The sequence below is a fragment of the Dermacentor albipictus genome, chromosome 2, assembly GCF_038994185.2.
Source record: "Dermacentor albipictus isolate Rhodes 1998 colony chromosome 2, USDA_Dalb.pri_finalv2, whole genome shotgun sequence".
NCBI classification, from domain to species: domain Eukaryota; kingdom Metazoa; phylum Arthropoda; class Arachnida; order Ixodida; family Ixodidae; genus Dermacentor; species Dermacentor albipictus.
Genome location: NC_091822.1, coordinates 189,303,345 through 189,319,829, shown reverse-complemented (window position 1 = coordinate 189,319,829; position 16,485 = coordinate 189,303,345). Strand labels below are relative to the sequence as shown.

General features: G+C 44.7%; 1 protein-coding gene across 5 annotated transcripts in view; it reads right to left on the bottom strand.

Annotated features, from left to right (window-relative positions):
* The window catches only part of LOC135919645 (tyrosine-protein kinase CSK-like), a 72,119-nt gene that overhangs the window by 18,824 nt on the left and 36,810 nt on the right, over positions 1-16,485 (bottom strand). For all 5 annotated transcript variants that reach the window (XR_010570022.2, XM_065453524.2, XM_065453520.2 and 2 more), the window contains exons 6-10: positions 11,854-12,019; positions 10,545-10,641; positions 5,278-5,439; positions 1,719-1,818; positions 672-767 (exon numbers count right to left, since the gene is read on the bottom strand). Coding sequence is in view for 4 of the 5 variants with exons in the window: in XM_065453524.2 (XP_065309596.1) it covers positions 672-767; positions 1,719-1,818; positions 5,278-5,439; positions 10,545-10,641; positions 11,854-12,019 (621 nt within the window). In the remaining variant the exon portion in view is untranslated. The remainder of the gene's footprint in view (positions 1-671; positions 768-1,718; positions 1,819-5,277; positions 5,440-10,544; positions 10,642-11,853; positions 12,020-16,485) is intronic.

Here is a 16,485-nt window from a genome sequence, read left to right as displayed (position 1 = left end):
CATTCAGTGGCGAGGATGTGGGGAACTGAAAGGCAGAACTTTGAGCTTTCTAACAATAACAAGATGGCGGCGCTCAGTGGCGGGAAAGACGAAAAATAGCTCCGTGAACACCGTTTCTGCGTGATTTTGGGGTCGTTTCTCGCTGTCCGCACTGACAAAATAATTTTTTTCGTTAAGGTGCATTTTGGGGCAAATCGTTTTGATATGGAGTAGATTAGGCATTACAGATGCCGAAACAAGTAGTTCTGAAAAAATACTTCTTTTGCAACTTTCGATTCTTAATACCCATGTCCCCCCTCAATTTGAAGTGCAAGGGGACCAGAAATTGTGAAATAAGTGAGACCCTTACATGAGTCTATGTGGTAATTCTACATTCGGTTGATTTGGACATGTCTTTCTGTCTCATGAAATCCAAAGTAAAGAGGCTTTACTGTATGCACCTTCTCTTATGTACCTGCTCTTGTAGCATATCTGTTCAAATTCAACAGGATGTATACATCTTTTCGAGAAATGAGGCTTCAGTATGTTCTGGACCGTATTTTACTTAACTTCACTAATGCACAGAAAGATGCCTGGTCCCTATGAAACTTTGATAATGTTTATTGATTGTATTTCCAATCAGATATAATAAGTTTCCTTGGTCGAAGTACACAGCTAGTATCACCACTTACGTTGCATTTGAGGGCTTCGGGGGCAGTCCATTTGATAGGAAACTTGCCACCCTCTAGATTGTCACTCTCGTCTTTTGCCAGGCCAAAGTCGGATACCTGCAAGCACAAGAGGAGTCCACTTTATTGCCATAGCAATTATATAACACGCCAGGCGAATTTTGACATTGTTGCTATGATGTTCCATACAAAGTTCAAGTGTGATAAGATTGTGCCTCGTGCACCAATTGTTGTGGGTGAGAAGAAAAGCATTTGAGGGCGAGCCAAGACAGATAGTGGTTTGATGCACACCATCCTCCTGCGTGCCCTATGTAGGAGGTCACTAGACCAAATGTACACTAGATAGAAGGGGAGGGGGGTGGGGGACAGGTGAGTGGTCGTCTCCTTCTCTGCCCTGGCAGTAGCTGTGCGTGGCTGTGTATGTGGCTGAGAGGTAAATGTGCGCCGTCTTCCCATGTGCCTACCATTGGAATTCACGTAATCTCAAATGTCAGACGGGCATTAAAGTGAGAGGCAGCCCGACGTGTTTGTTCCCTGAAGCCAGCGCTCTTCATCATGCCAGCATTGTGACAGCGAGTGTTAGTGGTCATCGAGTGAGACCTCTTCATGTTTGCTTGTGTATGCATGACACTATGCTTGTTCATTAGATCAATGTTTGCAGCAATTTATACGACTTACAGAACTACGACCTGTACCTTGCGTACTTGTATGATACTTTGCTATCGCTATAAATGCTTTGCCTTTCAGGTAGAACTGCAAATCTTACAGCACTAAACTGTAGTAACACCAAAACAGCCAGACAAACAAGAAAATAAGACCTCGAATGCTATCATAGACATTATAAAATTCTGCTATATTATCAAATTCGCCATGCTGACTGACCATGATTGGCGCAGAGGGGTGCTATGGCATCTATGACTGGCTCAAATTGCCCCCGTTACACGATTTGATGATGTCCAAAATACCACCCCATATAACAAAAAAGAACTTGAAGTGCAAGTTATAGAAGGTGCTAATAGGACAAACATGAGAGTTTCAGAGCATGCACACCTTGGCGAGGCAGTCATCCGAGATGAGCACATTCCGAGCAGCAAGGTCTCGATGCACCACATGCTTGGACTCTAGGTACGCCATGCCCGCACACGTGTCACTGCAGTGAAGAGGGTTGTAACGAAATAGACAGCACAGACAATGGAAAAATTAATACAGCACTAGCAAAATGAAAAATTACACTGAACGTTCCAAGCACCTACGGGGCTTTGAAACACTTCTTAAACGCATGATACAAATCTTCCAGATTATTATATTTTGTCAGAGCAAGCTTCTAATTCAAATTCACACACTTTTGCTCATTCACCGTAAATTATCTATAATCATTTTTGGAATTTCACTATCCAGAGTTCCTGCAAATGCTTCACATTCTTGCTATAGATCTCACCTTGCAGCAATGCCGAAGGTGCGAGACGTACACAGGCTTGCGCAGCAGAATATAGTTCCGGGCATAACTGGCTGATTATTCACTGAACTAGAGATATTTATTTTTGCTCGCTACATGATACGGTACAGCGATACGTGACATGTTAGGACCCTTAGTGCATGCATGTCGTTTAACAAGAATTACAGTGGCAGTTACTGTCAGTAACCGTAATAGCCACCCTAACCGTGATCACCTAGCAACATGGCAGTGCCCATACAGTGCCGAACACCTGCTTCAATTCAAATTCACGCTTGTTACTTGCTCTTCACCATGTCAGCAAGAAAAAAGTGACAAAATCCACCATAGGCTTAAGCTGTGATGAAACCATTAGGCATGTTATTAGACATTAGGCATCCCTATGCGCTCGGAGGACCCTTTTTCTCAATCTCTCGAGCACATCCACGTAGTAGGCAGCGTTGACTGTCTGCCCTTGGGGTGCGAATTCTTTGTGAACCACACCCTTGATGTCGAAAAAGACAATTAGCATTGTTTTTACTTTCGACTAGCTCCTTTTTGTCTTCTTGGGGCAAGGGTACTCCCAGGTGTGCCATTCGGAACTTTGGCGCTTCTTCTCAGGATCGTACTCAAATACCCATGTTTCGTCACCAGTAATGACACAATCCAAAAAATAAGGTTGAATTTGCACGCATTCTAAAAGTTCACTCGCGATCCCCACTCGGTTGTTCTTGTGGTCGTCAGTCAACAGTTTGGGGACCAGCTTGGTGCACGCTTTCTGCATGTTCATATTGTCGCTTACGATGCCAAGCACGGTGGTTTTCGGAATATTGAGAGTCTGTGCTATCATCCGCACACTCATATGATGGTCGGTGTTCAAAATATCACAAACATGAGACACATCTTGGTCACTTTTGCTCATTGATGGCCATCCAGAGTGGGAAACATCATCGATGTCCTCTCGGCCTCCTTTAAACGCCTTCGATCACCTTGAAACTTGAGAATATCGCAAAACAGAATTCCTCGATGTCCTCTCCACCTCCTTTAAACGCCTTTGATCACCTTGAAACTTGAGAATATCACAAAACAAAATTCCTGTAGGCTTGCTGAATCATTTGGTAGGTATCAGCAAGACTGTTATCAAGTTGTGACAAGAGCACTATCAGAAAGTTCATGGAAACGGCAATCCTGACGCTCCCAGAGCTTGGTGCAGACTGCGCTAGGCAATGATGAAAAGCTAAGAGTCCCCCTACCTATCCCAACCAATCCAATCGTGGTACATCCAATAGCAGCACCAGAAAAAAAATCATTGCATTACTTTCCGGACACACTCTGTAGATCAAATAGGATAAATGGCTTTTGGCTGAATTCCTACAATGTCATAAATGACAAAAATTACGGAGCAGAGTGGCTGAGCAGCCCATTTACACCTTTTAAGAACAGTGAAGAGCGCCGCATGTTGACGCCATCAATGGACCCAGCAGTTCAAACATCTCTTTGCACTTGTGAGCTGACATTCCTACAAGACAACACTCCTACAACTATCACTTTACTGCCTCGCAAAAGGCCTCACCTCACACAGTATGCCTTACCAAAGTAACATATTTATTTGAGTATAAAGTGGTCATGATAATAAGGCAAGGGTGCCCAACTGGGTGACCCAAAAAAAGAATTCAAGTATGCACAATATAAAATAGCCAACAGATTATTGAGACTGTAGGAATTGCCTGCAATATGGAATTAACACCATCAAAACGCAAAATGGCAACCATGATATGGGGGAAAGGGTTGGGTTCCCTAAAAGGGAGTAAGACCAAATTCGTAAGAACTTTTACATGAGATATGGCTTTAAGGCAGCGTGCTCCGGAGCGCTGCAAAAAAGCAAAAGCGGCGCTAGTGTTGAACTGAAACAAAGTGCTAGAGTCCGCATTGCCATAGTCATCAGTGGCAATCCCACACAAACTATAGCAAGGCCTGAACGCTTTTTGCCTATTTGTGCTATTATAGCCTTTATTCTCGTGTTTACCACAGAGCATAAGACATTGGCCGTGTTCCCTCACAACTGCGTAGTCACCATCTATAATCTATAATCGTGTACACAACAACCAAAATTTCCCCCACAGCGGTTGTAACAAACAGTAGTTTAGCTTTGACTCAGTGCATGTGTCGGCCGCGAGCCTTCAGAACTGTGCAGTCACCATTCATGATCACATCGTTAGTGACCATGGTTTCATCTGCAGCAGTTGCAGCAAACAGTAGTTTTGTTTTTACCTTGTGCACGTCGGCTGCGTGCCTTCAGAGCTGCGTGGTCACCGTTCATGACTGGTTTTTGTCAGCAGCATTTGCAGCAAACAATAGTTTCATTCTGACTCAGTACAATAGCTGTGCACGCAATGTCACAAACACGGCGGAAGCTATCAAGAATGAAGAGCGCCAGCTACATCACGATGGATGAACGACAAGTTGGCAACCAGCTCAATGGCGACAAAATAATCAAGATGAGTGCACGGTAGTGTACGTAGTGCATGTCTCACATGAAGTCGTAGAATAGGGAGTTGAATAGAAATAGTCAAATAGAAACAGAATTTGATAATTCGTTTAGTAAACAAAAGTGTGTTGAGGCAGTAAGAATTTGTTTGTTGTTTTCTTGATACCCTAGATAATTATATATTCAGCTAATTCGGGCATTTTTTTCGGTCCTGTGAAATCCGAATTTACCATGAGTGCTGTGTTTTGCAACGTCAGACCGATGCTTCGCAAAGCTGCACAGTATGTTTTTCTTTTCCTTCCCCAGTACCACTCTCATTTCCACTATTGCGGATAAAGAACAATCGCAAAGCCTGAACAAATGTTCTTTTCATGCTTGAGCTGTATGCGCCAGGTTACTGCTCTGGCCAGTGGACCATGGCCATGCAAATGGCTATGTGCATTTCAGCATAACAAAAGCAAGACAGGCAAGGAGTTGAAAACCGAAAAAGATCAATTCGATCAGCTGATAGCTCTTGACAGAAAGCACTTTCAATAAGTTCTTCAGAAGAAGGTTTATGAGCCAGCGACTTCTCACACCTCAGGCACTCCGCAACTTTAGTTGTAAAGTGTACTAATCTGCAGTAAAAGGTGAAAAAATGCATGACGGCCACATTTTGCACATTACAAATTGGAATCGTGGCTACTTACGTGGCAAAGTTGATCTGATCCACACGTGTGACATGGAGCCGTCCCCGGGAACGCAAGTAGTCCACCAGGGAACCTTTGGCCATGTACTCGGTGACAATTTGCAGTGAGTTCTCCTCAATGACCAGGCCAAGAAGCTGGACAAGGTTTGGGTGACGTAGGGACCTGCATTGTTTTTCATGGGCATGAACATTAAGGCATTTTCCTGGCAGTGCCAGCCAAAACTTGCTACACAGTTTACCAAAGGCACGGGAAAATAAATTTTGAAATCATGACAAAAGCAGATCCATGTTGCAAATGAAATGTGCAGCAGAGTGAATTGAAGTCATTTTGCTGCTAACTGTGCACAAAATTGGGTGATGACTGTGTAACTGACACTTCTGTTACCTTATATCATGCCGAAAACCATTTTCTGCGCAGCTTTTGTTGGCATGACACAGGTTTGATTTGCCATATCCTCCTCCTCCCCCCCCCCCCCCTCCTTTTATGTCAAGTGTGAATACTGCATATAGCAGCGTCAAAACGAATAAAATCAGTTAATAGACTGTGCTCTTTCCATCCACCTTGTCTTTTTCCTGTGTTCATCCTTTTGTACGCGGAACTCTTTCTAACAGCCACGCACCAGCTCGCCCAGCAAGCGGCTCTAAACTACCATGGGACACTATGGCCGAGGATCAAGAACACTACCTTATGCTCCACAACAGGACGCCATATCCAATAAGCCACCAGACAGCCTGTAGTGCTAACTGAACGAACAGTTGGTCAAATGGTAAAGATGTAGACCGAAGCTGCAGAGGTACTGACTGCCATCAGCAGAAATCCACATTATTAATAGTATAACGTAATAGTTCTGTGGAAACGTGCAAGGTGAAGAGGAGTAATTATTAAGGGAAAATCAGACATCCACCCGTTCATAGCAATTGCTACAAAGGCAACCCATACGGGTTCCACGAAAGAAAGGCGTCGCAGTTGAAGAAAAATTAGTCCTGGTCCAGGACTCGAACTTGGGACCACCGCCGCAATACAGTATATATTAGAATCTAGGCAAATAGTTCTTTTTTCTTTTTCTTTTTTTCAAATCATCATATGCCGAATTCTAGGTAGTTTAGATTTGAGCTTCTTAAAAAAATGCCAGTTTTTAATTGAAATTGATAAATACGGTGCATAGCTAGCATTACCTAGAAAAGTTGGTATTGCAGCGCTACTAGCCATGCCAGTAGCCAACTGAAGTACATGAGCGACATCGCTATTTTCACCTGTCGTATCAGAGCTGGTTCTTTATTCTATGGTAGTCATTGACTGATTTTTCGGGCTCCAAAAATTCGGACGTGCTCAATTATTCGGTCTGCTTCGCGGCACAGCGATTCTAACTATAGACCATAATGTATAATAACTGCCGAAAGTTCGGACACCTTGTAACTTCTCGTCTGATTTCTCGGACACTCCTGGAGCCAACTCGATCGAGAGCACCATGCACCGACTCTGACCAGTGCATGGTTCGACTTGCTGAACGCCATTTTTGTTTTGAAGGGAGCCTCCTTGCTGCCCCACAAAGTGGCGCTACTGCGAATCCGAACTCATCATCATCGTTTCTGCCTGGTTCGACAGAGTGGCTACAGCAGTTTTAGTCTCAGCTTAGTAAGCCATGTCAAGACAATCCAGCAGCTAATTTGTTTCTTTCTTCTTGCACGACACTGCTGGTAGGCCACGTTTTTTGTTTGTGCGACTGGTGTCAGCGTGACGGCGTGGTGGTGTTTGCTTTGTGTGCTGTGTCGAGGTTGTGGTGATCCAACACGGCATATGGAAACATCGCGTCAAGTGTCTAATGGCACTGACAGTACCCGCGCAGACTGCGCTGGGGAATGCCGGCAAGCTGGTGCTGGGAGGCCTAGGATTTGTCGCCTTCCGATGTGCTCCTTACTGACGCCGAAAATGTTCTGCCGAGACCTACGACGGCAAGATCATTCGTCAGGTTTCTGCTGCACTGCCGCACGATGACTCCAAGTTGGAAGATTACACACCATGTGCTACGCTGCCGTCGCATGTGGAGCATGTACAAGCAGTGACTGTGCTTTCAGCTGCCTATAGTGACCGTATGACCCTCTCGGAGATTCAGGCTTATCTGATTGCGCGTAAACGGAACAGCATCCAACGGCGCATTCACGATTTCTTCAAGCCTACTGCCGAGCCCAAATAAGTGCGTGGAAATAAAGGATATAATTTTTTTTCCCTTAATCTCGTTTTTCGGATACCTGTTTATTCGGACATTTCCGCAATCCCCGTGAGGTCCGAATTAACGGTCGGCGACTGTATTAGCATGCAGCGTGGCATTATCGTAAGGGAACCAAACAATCTATGCCACTATAGTGCTGCTTTCATACGAAAAGTTGTGCTAGCCGCAGAGGCATCGTCAAACGTTGAGGCCGCGTGGGACTTCAACATCGTTGAGACAAACACCTGTCGTTGGAGGGGCAATGGGAGATGCTTTTGTGCATGCGCCTTGAGGAGGATGGAATTTACTATTTGAAAATGACAGTGATAAGGAAGATGGTGACAGGGCTAGGGGCGATGACGTAGAATGAGCTCGGCATGGTCATCAGTCAACAAATGCTGTTTTCATTTTGTGAACGCTGTCCTCACTTTTTGGTTCAGCCTCCATTCAAGGTAAGCTTTCTTTTTCTGGCTTCAGACTTTCGAGGGTCAGCTTAAAATCAGGGTCAGCCTAGATTCGAGTAAATATGGTACGTATTCCGTTACTTTTGTTGTCACTTCTTGCAATAATTACACACAAAGAAAATCTGCCGATATTAGCGGCGTAATCAACTGCAATGCAAGCACAGCCGAGCCAGTCATCTGCCATCAGTAGCCATGCACTGCAGCTGAGCTCGACAAGTATCGGAGCTCTTGTTCATGTTACAATCAACAAAACTTCGACAGTGGAGATAGTTTTTCACAAAATGCACAATTTATCCATCACTTTATCTAGCGGAAATTACTTTGCTTGGAATAGAAGCTGCAGCCAATGTTTGTGTTGCCAGTGGCAGAGCTGTGTGGTCATCTAATAACCCATCCGTCATGCAGTGCACGGTGCGCCGGCCGAACTGCCGTCCACTTTTGGGCACCCCCGTGCGGCAGACATTCTACAGCGCTGGAGGACGGTTCGCCACCAGCGTGAATGTGCCTTTAGCCTTGAAGCCACTCCCTGCATTATATGTGAGGCTCGTAGATTCAGTTAATGTTTCAATACGGCGATCCAGATTTTAAATGGCAGCACAAATTGTAAGAACTAATAAACCTTGGCAGGTGAAGTAGTGCTGCATTGTTGCGCGTATAACCCACACAGAGTATTTTTAAAGTTTAACAGTAGGGCGGGGTGCAAGTCACAGCCAGAAACAGAGTTTTTGGACGTGCCTGATAGTTCAGACAACCTGTAGGCATCGCCACATACCCCATAGAGCATACAAGGACATCTGAAATTTCGGATGCTGATAACCTTCATCGTCCAATTTTTTGAAGACTTCTTGCTGTGACCACAGGTCCGAAACGGTGTTAATCGAAGCCACCCTTAGCACCATTCTAATTATTTCACAGGCTCAAACCAGCGCTCTTGCACGCCAATTTGCTGGCCGCCATGCCCTCTGTGCGCACTGCAATGCTAAGCTTAGCTGCTACAATGTTCACTGCCAAACTTTTGGCTGTTTGGTTCGGTGTCTTATGGTGAAGTTGGACATGGCTAGGGCATTTCCATTGTCCACGAACAATCGGCGAACTAGCTTGCTGGTGCCCCTTGGCGCAACCGCGCAATAGCACTCGTGCCACTGCTCACACGTTAGTCATCGTCGTCTCCTTCTACAGCTGGCTCCATTGCCACTCATTGCTTAAGGGGGTATGAGCCAGTTACTGGCTGGCAAGAGGAAACTATCGTCATCAGCATCATCATAAACATAAACTGTCACCATCAGCAATGGCTTGAGCACTGTCATCTTTTTCAACAGCTGGCTCCATCGCCACTTATCATTCCAGCGTAGAATTTCATTTCCCTTCTGTCGTTGTAATGGGGACGCTGCATTAAAATTTTTTTTTTTTTTAATTCACGGTGGCTTGAACCATTGCTTAAGGGGGTATGAACAGAGCCATTCTTTGTCTTACGTGATGGACGCATTTAATAACAGAGGTGACACGCGAATTTGTGTGCATACCTATCGTCATGATGACCACCAATCAGGACAACAAATATGTTAGTACCTTTGTTCAAAATTCTATGTCCCCTCTGAGTTGTGTGCTAAACAGCTTCCCTGGTCGTCCACCTTCACAGAGTGGAATGGCTCATGATTTTTTCATTGAAAGGTTTTGCCACTGTTAGCAATGGCACTGACTCTACCTTCGTCATCCTCGCCAGTGGCTTCAAAATGCGGAAAGCATGGCAAGGATCTAAAAAGCACTGCATAGCTTTGGTTCCCAAAAGTCAGCCTCACCGCAATACAGCGAAAGTTACATGGTCAAGCATACACAATGTATTGCGGTGAAGCATACGATGAGTGGTCCACTGCATAGTATGGAATTATACATGCGTGCTCCCGCCAACTCCTGTAACAGTATGAGCACTGAGACGCCTAATACTGTAAGTGTACTGGCAGGCTTTTAGAGCTACGTCAGATATGGCTGTAGCAACGTAAGCCCTTGAAGAAAGTAAAAGGCATGCATTAGTTTTTTTCGGTTTGCGAGATTTTTCAGACGTTTTCACAGTCCCTAGGGAGTCCAAAAAAGTGGACGTCGACTGTATATGCGAAATCTGCATACAACCTGCACCGTTTATTCCAAGGCTTCTGATTATTCAGTATTTTGAGCAATCCTTGCTACGTCGGAATAATCAGTCAGTCTGCTACTCTACATCACCTAATATTAGTGCGCATATTTGAGTTTTTCCTCAGGTCCCCCAAACGTACCCTCGCCTTATAATCGCGACCACCTTAGGATGAAATAAATACACTTAGTCCTCGTGCACAACTACAAAACGGGCAATGGGACGCACAGGTTGTCATGAGTTGGCATTAGCAATGACTGTGCTCCAACCCCCCGCTGGGAGGATACATCCTGAGGGCAAATGTCAAAAGCCACATTCAGCCTTTCACTACTATGATAATCCTTTTCCAACATCTCTTAATGTTTTAGAAGGAGAGCCAGGCTATCAGGCATGACTCATGTAAAAAAAGATGTCTAGAAACAACAAAAAGAGTCACACTGGAAATAATACAAAAGAAGGTACTTACGTCATAAGTGACGCCTCAGCAATGAGCATGTTCTTGCCAGATTCCTTTATTTTTTTTACTGCTACCTTCTGGCCTTTGTAGTTTGCAAGCAAGACATCTGTGGACAAGAGAGACAAAGAAGAAAGACGTGTTCTAACCATCTGCCAGAAAAAGTGGTGCTGGGAACAGAAGTAACCCTTAAAAGATGTCTTTTTGCCCAGCCGAAAACACATACTATGGATCGTTAAAAAGAAATATGAGGGAACAGCATTCTAATCAGCCGGTGTAGGGGAAAAAAGAAAAACAGGGGGGAGGCAGGAGCTTTTATGTTAAAACAGCCCACTGCTCATACAGATTGTAATATATGTATGTGCTTCTTGGAGCAACATGGCCTTTCTCTGAAGCAGTTTAGATGACTGAAGGAATCAACATGGGAAAGCTCTAGATGCATGGCAATTTGCAATGTGTTTGTTCTTCAGTGGTGGCCATTTTCCAGCCGGGTGTGCTGTCACTGCACCTGCTTATCGCTGTCATGAACCGTCGCAAGGGAAGCACATTGGTGGCATAAATCGCACAGCCAACACCTGCATCACTGCCCTGTTGACTTTTAAGCAACATCATACCCTGCTAGATGCTATGTTCGTTAGTATGAGAAATGCTTGGGAGTGCTGTAATCACAACGTGCATGTGGGCATGTCACATTGTACTTTTTTGTATTTCGCGAGCATCTGCAGTGTGTGGAAAAACACTACAACCTAATAGATAGAAAGTTAGAAACTGTTAAATCGGATGTTTTGCAAAGTGCTCTATAACTTTGTTGCTTCATAAGTTGTTTAATTAATCTTGACTAATTATCCAATTCAGCAGAACAAAAAGAAATTGTGTGACTTAGTCCAGACAATAGTCAGCAACATGCATTTGGTTGCGTCGCCTTAGAATGAGTCGGCATATTTTTAAACTCAGGCTAAAGTTAGCTGGGACACCCTGTATACAGTCACATAGTGAGCCTGTTTAAGCTGGTGACAAAGAAAGGCACAGGTACACAAGCAGTGGCTCACACAGATTACTTGCAACAATGGATGCACTCCCTGATCCAGGAACCAGCCGCAACTGTAATCTGCTAGTTAAATCCCATTCTGGTCAATAAAGAAGCTTAGCAATTGTGTTGCAATCAGCTTTGTGGATTCACTGCATTGAATGACCTATTTCAGTTAAGAGTTGTTTTTTTTGTATCCTTCCCAGCTTTGCATGCACAATAGCGGCTTGATCAAGACAGTACTGATAGGTGTTGAGAAGGGGTAGTAGCTGAGAAATACAACAGTAAACTCACCTCCAAACTCGCCCTTGCCAATGTTCTCAATCACTTGTAAGTCCTGCTTCTTGATTGCCCAGCCAGCCATCTCAAACGCTCGGTGGTCAATTGCCACCTCACCACCTTGCTTAGGCACCGAGCGCGACAGCCGTGTGCATAGCCCATCTGCATCTTGCTCGTAATGCTGGTTTCAAGAAAAGAACATGAAATTCCAAGATTCATTGCAGCCTTCTGCATACAAAGTGACTAGCTCATAATGACACACTCTTTCCCATTTTTGTCAGAACCACAGCATAAGTAAACCCATGAACATTATATAATTCTATCAGGAGCTCAACATAACAGAAGTGCACTGAATCTATGACAAATAAAATGAAGCCTCCAAATTCCTGAGCCTATCACAGAATTCAGGTTCACAGAGTTTACAGCAGTGGACAGTATATTAAGGTGGAGCCAGACTAAAAGGTGGTATGGCAGAAGTGTAATCAGAAGAGTCATGAACATGGCTGGGCTTTTCAAACTTTCTTTATATGGTATCAGAAGAAAGGGGGAACCAAGGGGTCCAATTTTGGTTAGTCACAACCATATGAAGCTTGTGGAGAATGAAGCCAAGGAAAGCATAGGGGAAATTATTTGTAGTCTTAACTGAAATGTAGAAATCACAAGTGAAAGGAAAATGAAAATGGATGGAAAAACAAATTATCCCCGGTGGGAGCTGAACCCACAACTTTCTTATTACACATGCGATGCACTACCAATTGTGCTACGGTGACGGCTGTTCCAATGTCCACAATCTTGGTTATTTATGTGTGTGTAACCGTGGGAGTGTTAGCCAATGCCGCCCTCACCATTACAGCAGACATAGAACACTCTTTTGACCGGTGGCACCATGTAGTACGTAAACTTTTGTGAGCAAATGTAATGCTTATCTAAGTTATTACCACAGTTATCACTGCTCTCGTCATTGCTGCTGATTGTGCCGCTCGTCATGGGGCACATGATATCGCTGGCTTCCAAAGGACCACAAACTGCCGCTCAGTGGTCAACAATCATAAAGTCCTCAAAGGAAACACCACAAAGAGCTGGGGGGAAATTAGCCTTTTCAGCGGGAGACAGCGTGACTTCAGCATCTTTGGTGGGAGACAGCATGTCGTCAGCGACTTCTGCAGGACACAGTGTGTTTTTGGCTTCTTTGGCATGAGAATTATCAAAGCATTCGCTGCCCACTGGCGTTGATTAAGTCGATGCTGCTGCTATTAGGGTCACGAATCTGTCTTTCTTTAGACTATCTGCTATAGATTGTGGCTTAACCAGTTGCCATGCTCGAGCAATCATGTGCACAGCACTGAGCAGAGTAGCTTCATATTCTTTGTTGCTTCTGATGCATGTGATCGTTCACTGAACAATAATCTTCCTGTACAAGACCTTCAAATTCCTTTTTACACCCTGGTCCAGGGATTGCATGATTGCGTTACTTTAGGTGGCAGGAACTCAAGGTGTATCGCAGTCAGCCCTTCCACTTTAACATGTGCACTGCAGTTATCGACAATGAAGACTATGAGTTGATCTTTAAGTGTAAATTTCTTATCCAACTTAATCTATTTGCAGAATAATTCAGCCATCATCCATGCTTTCAAGCTTGTAGCATAGTCAACTGGGAGTGTCTTGAATGAATGAATGAATTCTGGGATTTTAAGTGCCAAAACCATGATTTGGTTATGAGGTATACCATAGTGGGGGACTCCGCATTAATTTTGACCACCAGGGGATCTTTAACGAGCCCCCAATGCACGGGATGCAGGCATTCTTGCCACTGCGGCGGGGTGGGTGTGTCATCACTTTTCTGAAACACCGTGCACGGAAGCCTCCCTGCCTATGACAAGCAAGCGATATCCATCTGTGCCGGCTATGTTCACAGCAATCAGCACAGATAGTGCACTCACTTGCGTTCAGATAGCACTCACGTTCAAGTTTGGAACTGTCAGATTCTGAAAGTTCTACAGTGATGACCGTACGGAGCTTCACGAGCCTGGCCATCATGGCATGCTCACTGTTTCATCGCGTCGGGACGTCTTGTATAACCTCGAGAGGGTTCAGCTGCATGTTTCTCTGAATTTCCTGAAGCCGTCCTCGGGCCTTGGCACTCCATTTGTATCTAGCCACAATCGCTCTGGCCTTAGCACAGAGTTGCAAAAACCCCGACACTTCTCTTTTGGCATCACTGACACACATCTGAAGGGTGCGTCCGTAACACTGCACACCACTCCAGGACGACCGCGCTACTGCGGAAGTAAAGTTCCTTCCATTATCTGTAATGACGAAGATCAGCAAAGTATCGTGGCCTGGAAGTCCCCACTCCTCGATGACACCTGCGATAAATAGCTCCAGGTTTTCTGCAGTCTGAGAGTCTGTCATCTCCGTGCAAGCCAATGCATGCACGTGTTGCACGAAGTCACTGTTCATGACGTGACAAGTTAGAAAAACGTAGCTGTCATTTGCCTGCGATGTCCAACCATCAGTTGTGATTGTGAAAGCGACTCCACTCCGCTTGCAAAAATGTCCCCGAGCTTCTTTTTCACCTTCTCTTTGCTTGATGCATAGAGGTCCGGAATAAGGGCTCTCGAGAATGTTGTCCAAGACGGCACGGCATAATCCGGCATAGCGAACTTCATCATGTCGAGGAAACCCGGTTCTTCGACAATGTTGTAGGGGTGCATACCACGAGCTACGAAGCGAGCTATCATTTTTGTCATCTGTTGGGCTTTTGGGGCTGATGCTTTCATTTTCGGCTTGAAACTGTCGGCTATAGATGGCTGTTGACTACTTGCCTTGCTTACCCCCTTGAGCTTGGAAGGCCTTTCGCGTGCGTCCCGCTTTTCCTGGTAGTCCTTGTGCAAGTCCGGGTGTCTCCTTAAATGCGTTGCTAGGGTTGTTGTCGTACTTGTCGGGGTCTTCAGGACTGCCTTGAATTTAAGACATCGAGCTTCGGCTCCCAGTGGAATCCTTACAAAAAAGTTCAGAACGAGATTGCTGGTGCTTGTGGATTGCGGATTGCCATGGTGCTCTCTGGAGTGGTCCAAGGTGGCTGGGATTGATCAAATGCCGACGCGGCAGAGACAGAGTCGCCCACTAAACACAATCAACCACACCGATGAGATGCGCTTTTGTACGCCTTTGTTCCGAGTATAGTTCTGTTTTCCTGGCTTGGTTTGGATTGGATTGGGAAAAGTATCACTGAATCCAAAACCGAAACTTCCAAAAAGGCCTTCTCCCTGCTGCGTGTGGCTATTCATTAGAGCCGAATACTTCGAAATTTCCTAATAACAAAATTCAAATCGAAGCGAATATCGAATAGTGCATTATTCGTTCAACTATTCAAAAATATTGAATATTCACACAAGCCTAGTGGGGAGAGACCTGTTTCCACTAGTCGGAACATTCTACTGTTATGACTACGCAGAGATGGTAGTCCCCCTTGCACAGCACGTGAAAATAAAACTGTATGTGGAGCTTGGCAACTTAGTGGCAGCAACACCATTATCAAGGATCAATGTACTTGAAGGGGCCATGAAGAAACACAAATTAGACAAGCAGGCAAAACATGCCCATACAGCAAAATAAAATAATTATTGGGCCAGTTCAAGTGAAAGCATGATGAAATTACCACGACTCGACCTGGCTTCTTGGTTGCATTGGTGAGTACCTAGTCTTCAACAAGAACAGGCACTAGCAGGATCAAGTAGCTTAGGAACGGAATATTAACAATTCAACCTTTGAAACAAGACAAGCTGCACAGCATCATAAATGAAGTTCCAAGTCTGCGCAAACTTGGCAATAATGGCAATCAGCCTCAATCCCTTCATAGCTAACCCTGGCCCAGGCAGGGCACACAGCACGTGCACGTGCCACGGTGGCACGAAGTAGACTCCCCCTTGATCAGAAATGCTGTCAACTTATAAAGCCTTGGCCAGAATACTACGTGACTACCGTATTTACTTGCATAATGATTGCACTTTTTTGTAAAAAAAATTGATGCCAATTCAGGAATGCGATCATTATGCAGGTTGAATTTCCCGCGAAAAGAAAAATTTTTGTTGTTGTTGTTGTTGTTGGCCACAACCATTATAAAGCCTACACATAATAAAGGCAAGTTTGGTGGTAGCTTTTTTTTTTTGTCATGGAAGTGCGGAAAGTGATGAAAGGAATGAGATGTAGCATCTGCTTAACGCTTAAGAATGCTTGGTTTGTCTTGAAGAGTCGTTCGCATAGCATTTGACAGATGGTACGTGCGATCATTATTAGCTAGAATTGGCACATGACATATCACTGCGGCAAGTTCGGGGTGCGATCATTACATAGGAAATTTGTAAAAATTGAATTTTGACGACAAAATTCAGGGGTGCGATCATTATGCGAGTAAATACGGTAGTTTGCCAGAGTCACAGCTGTAGCACAATAAAGAGGTGGCTGCATATAGATTGTTGTGGCAAACAATTGTTGGGATCTCCACAATCCTCATACGCCAAAGCATGGCACACAGCAGAAGAGAAACGGAGAAACAAGCACTTGTGTTACTGTCTTCTCTGTTGTGTCCCATGATATAACACTTCATTTTTCACCATGTCCGCACAAAATACAACAGGCATGCAC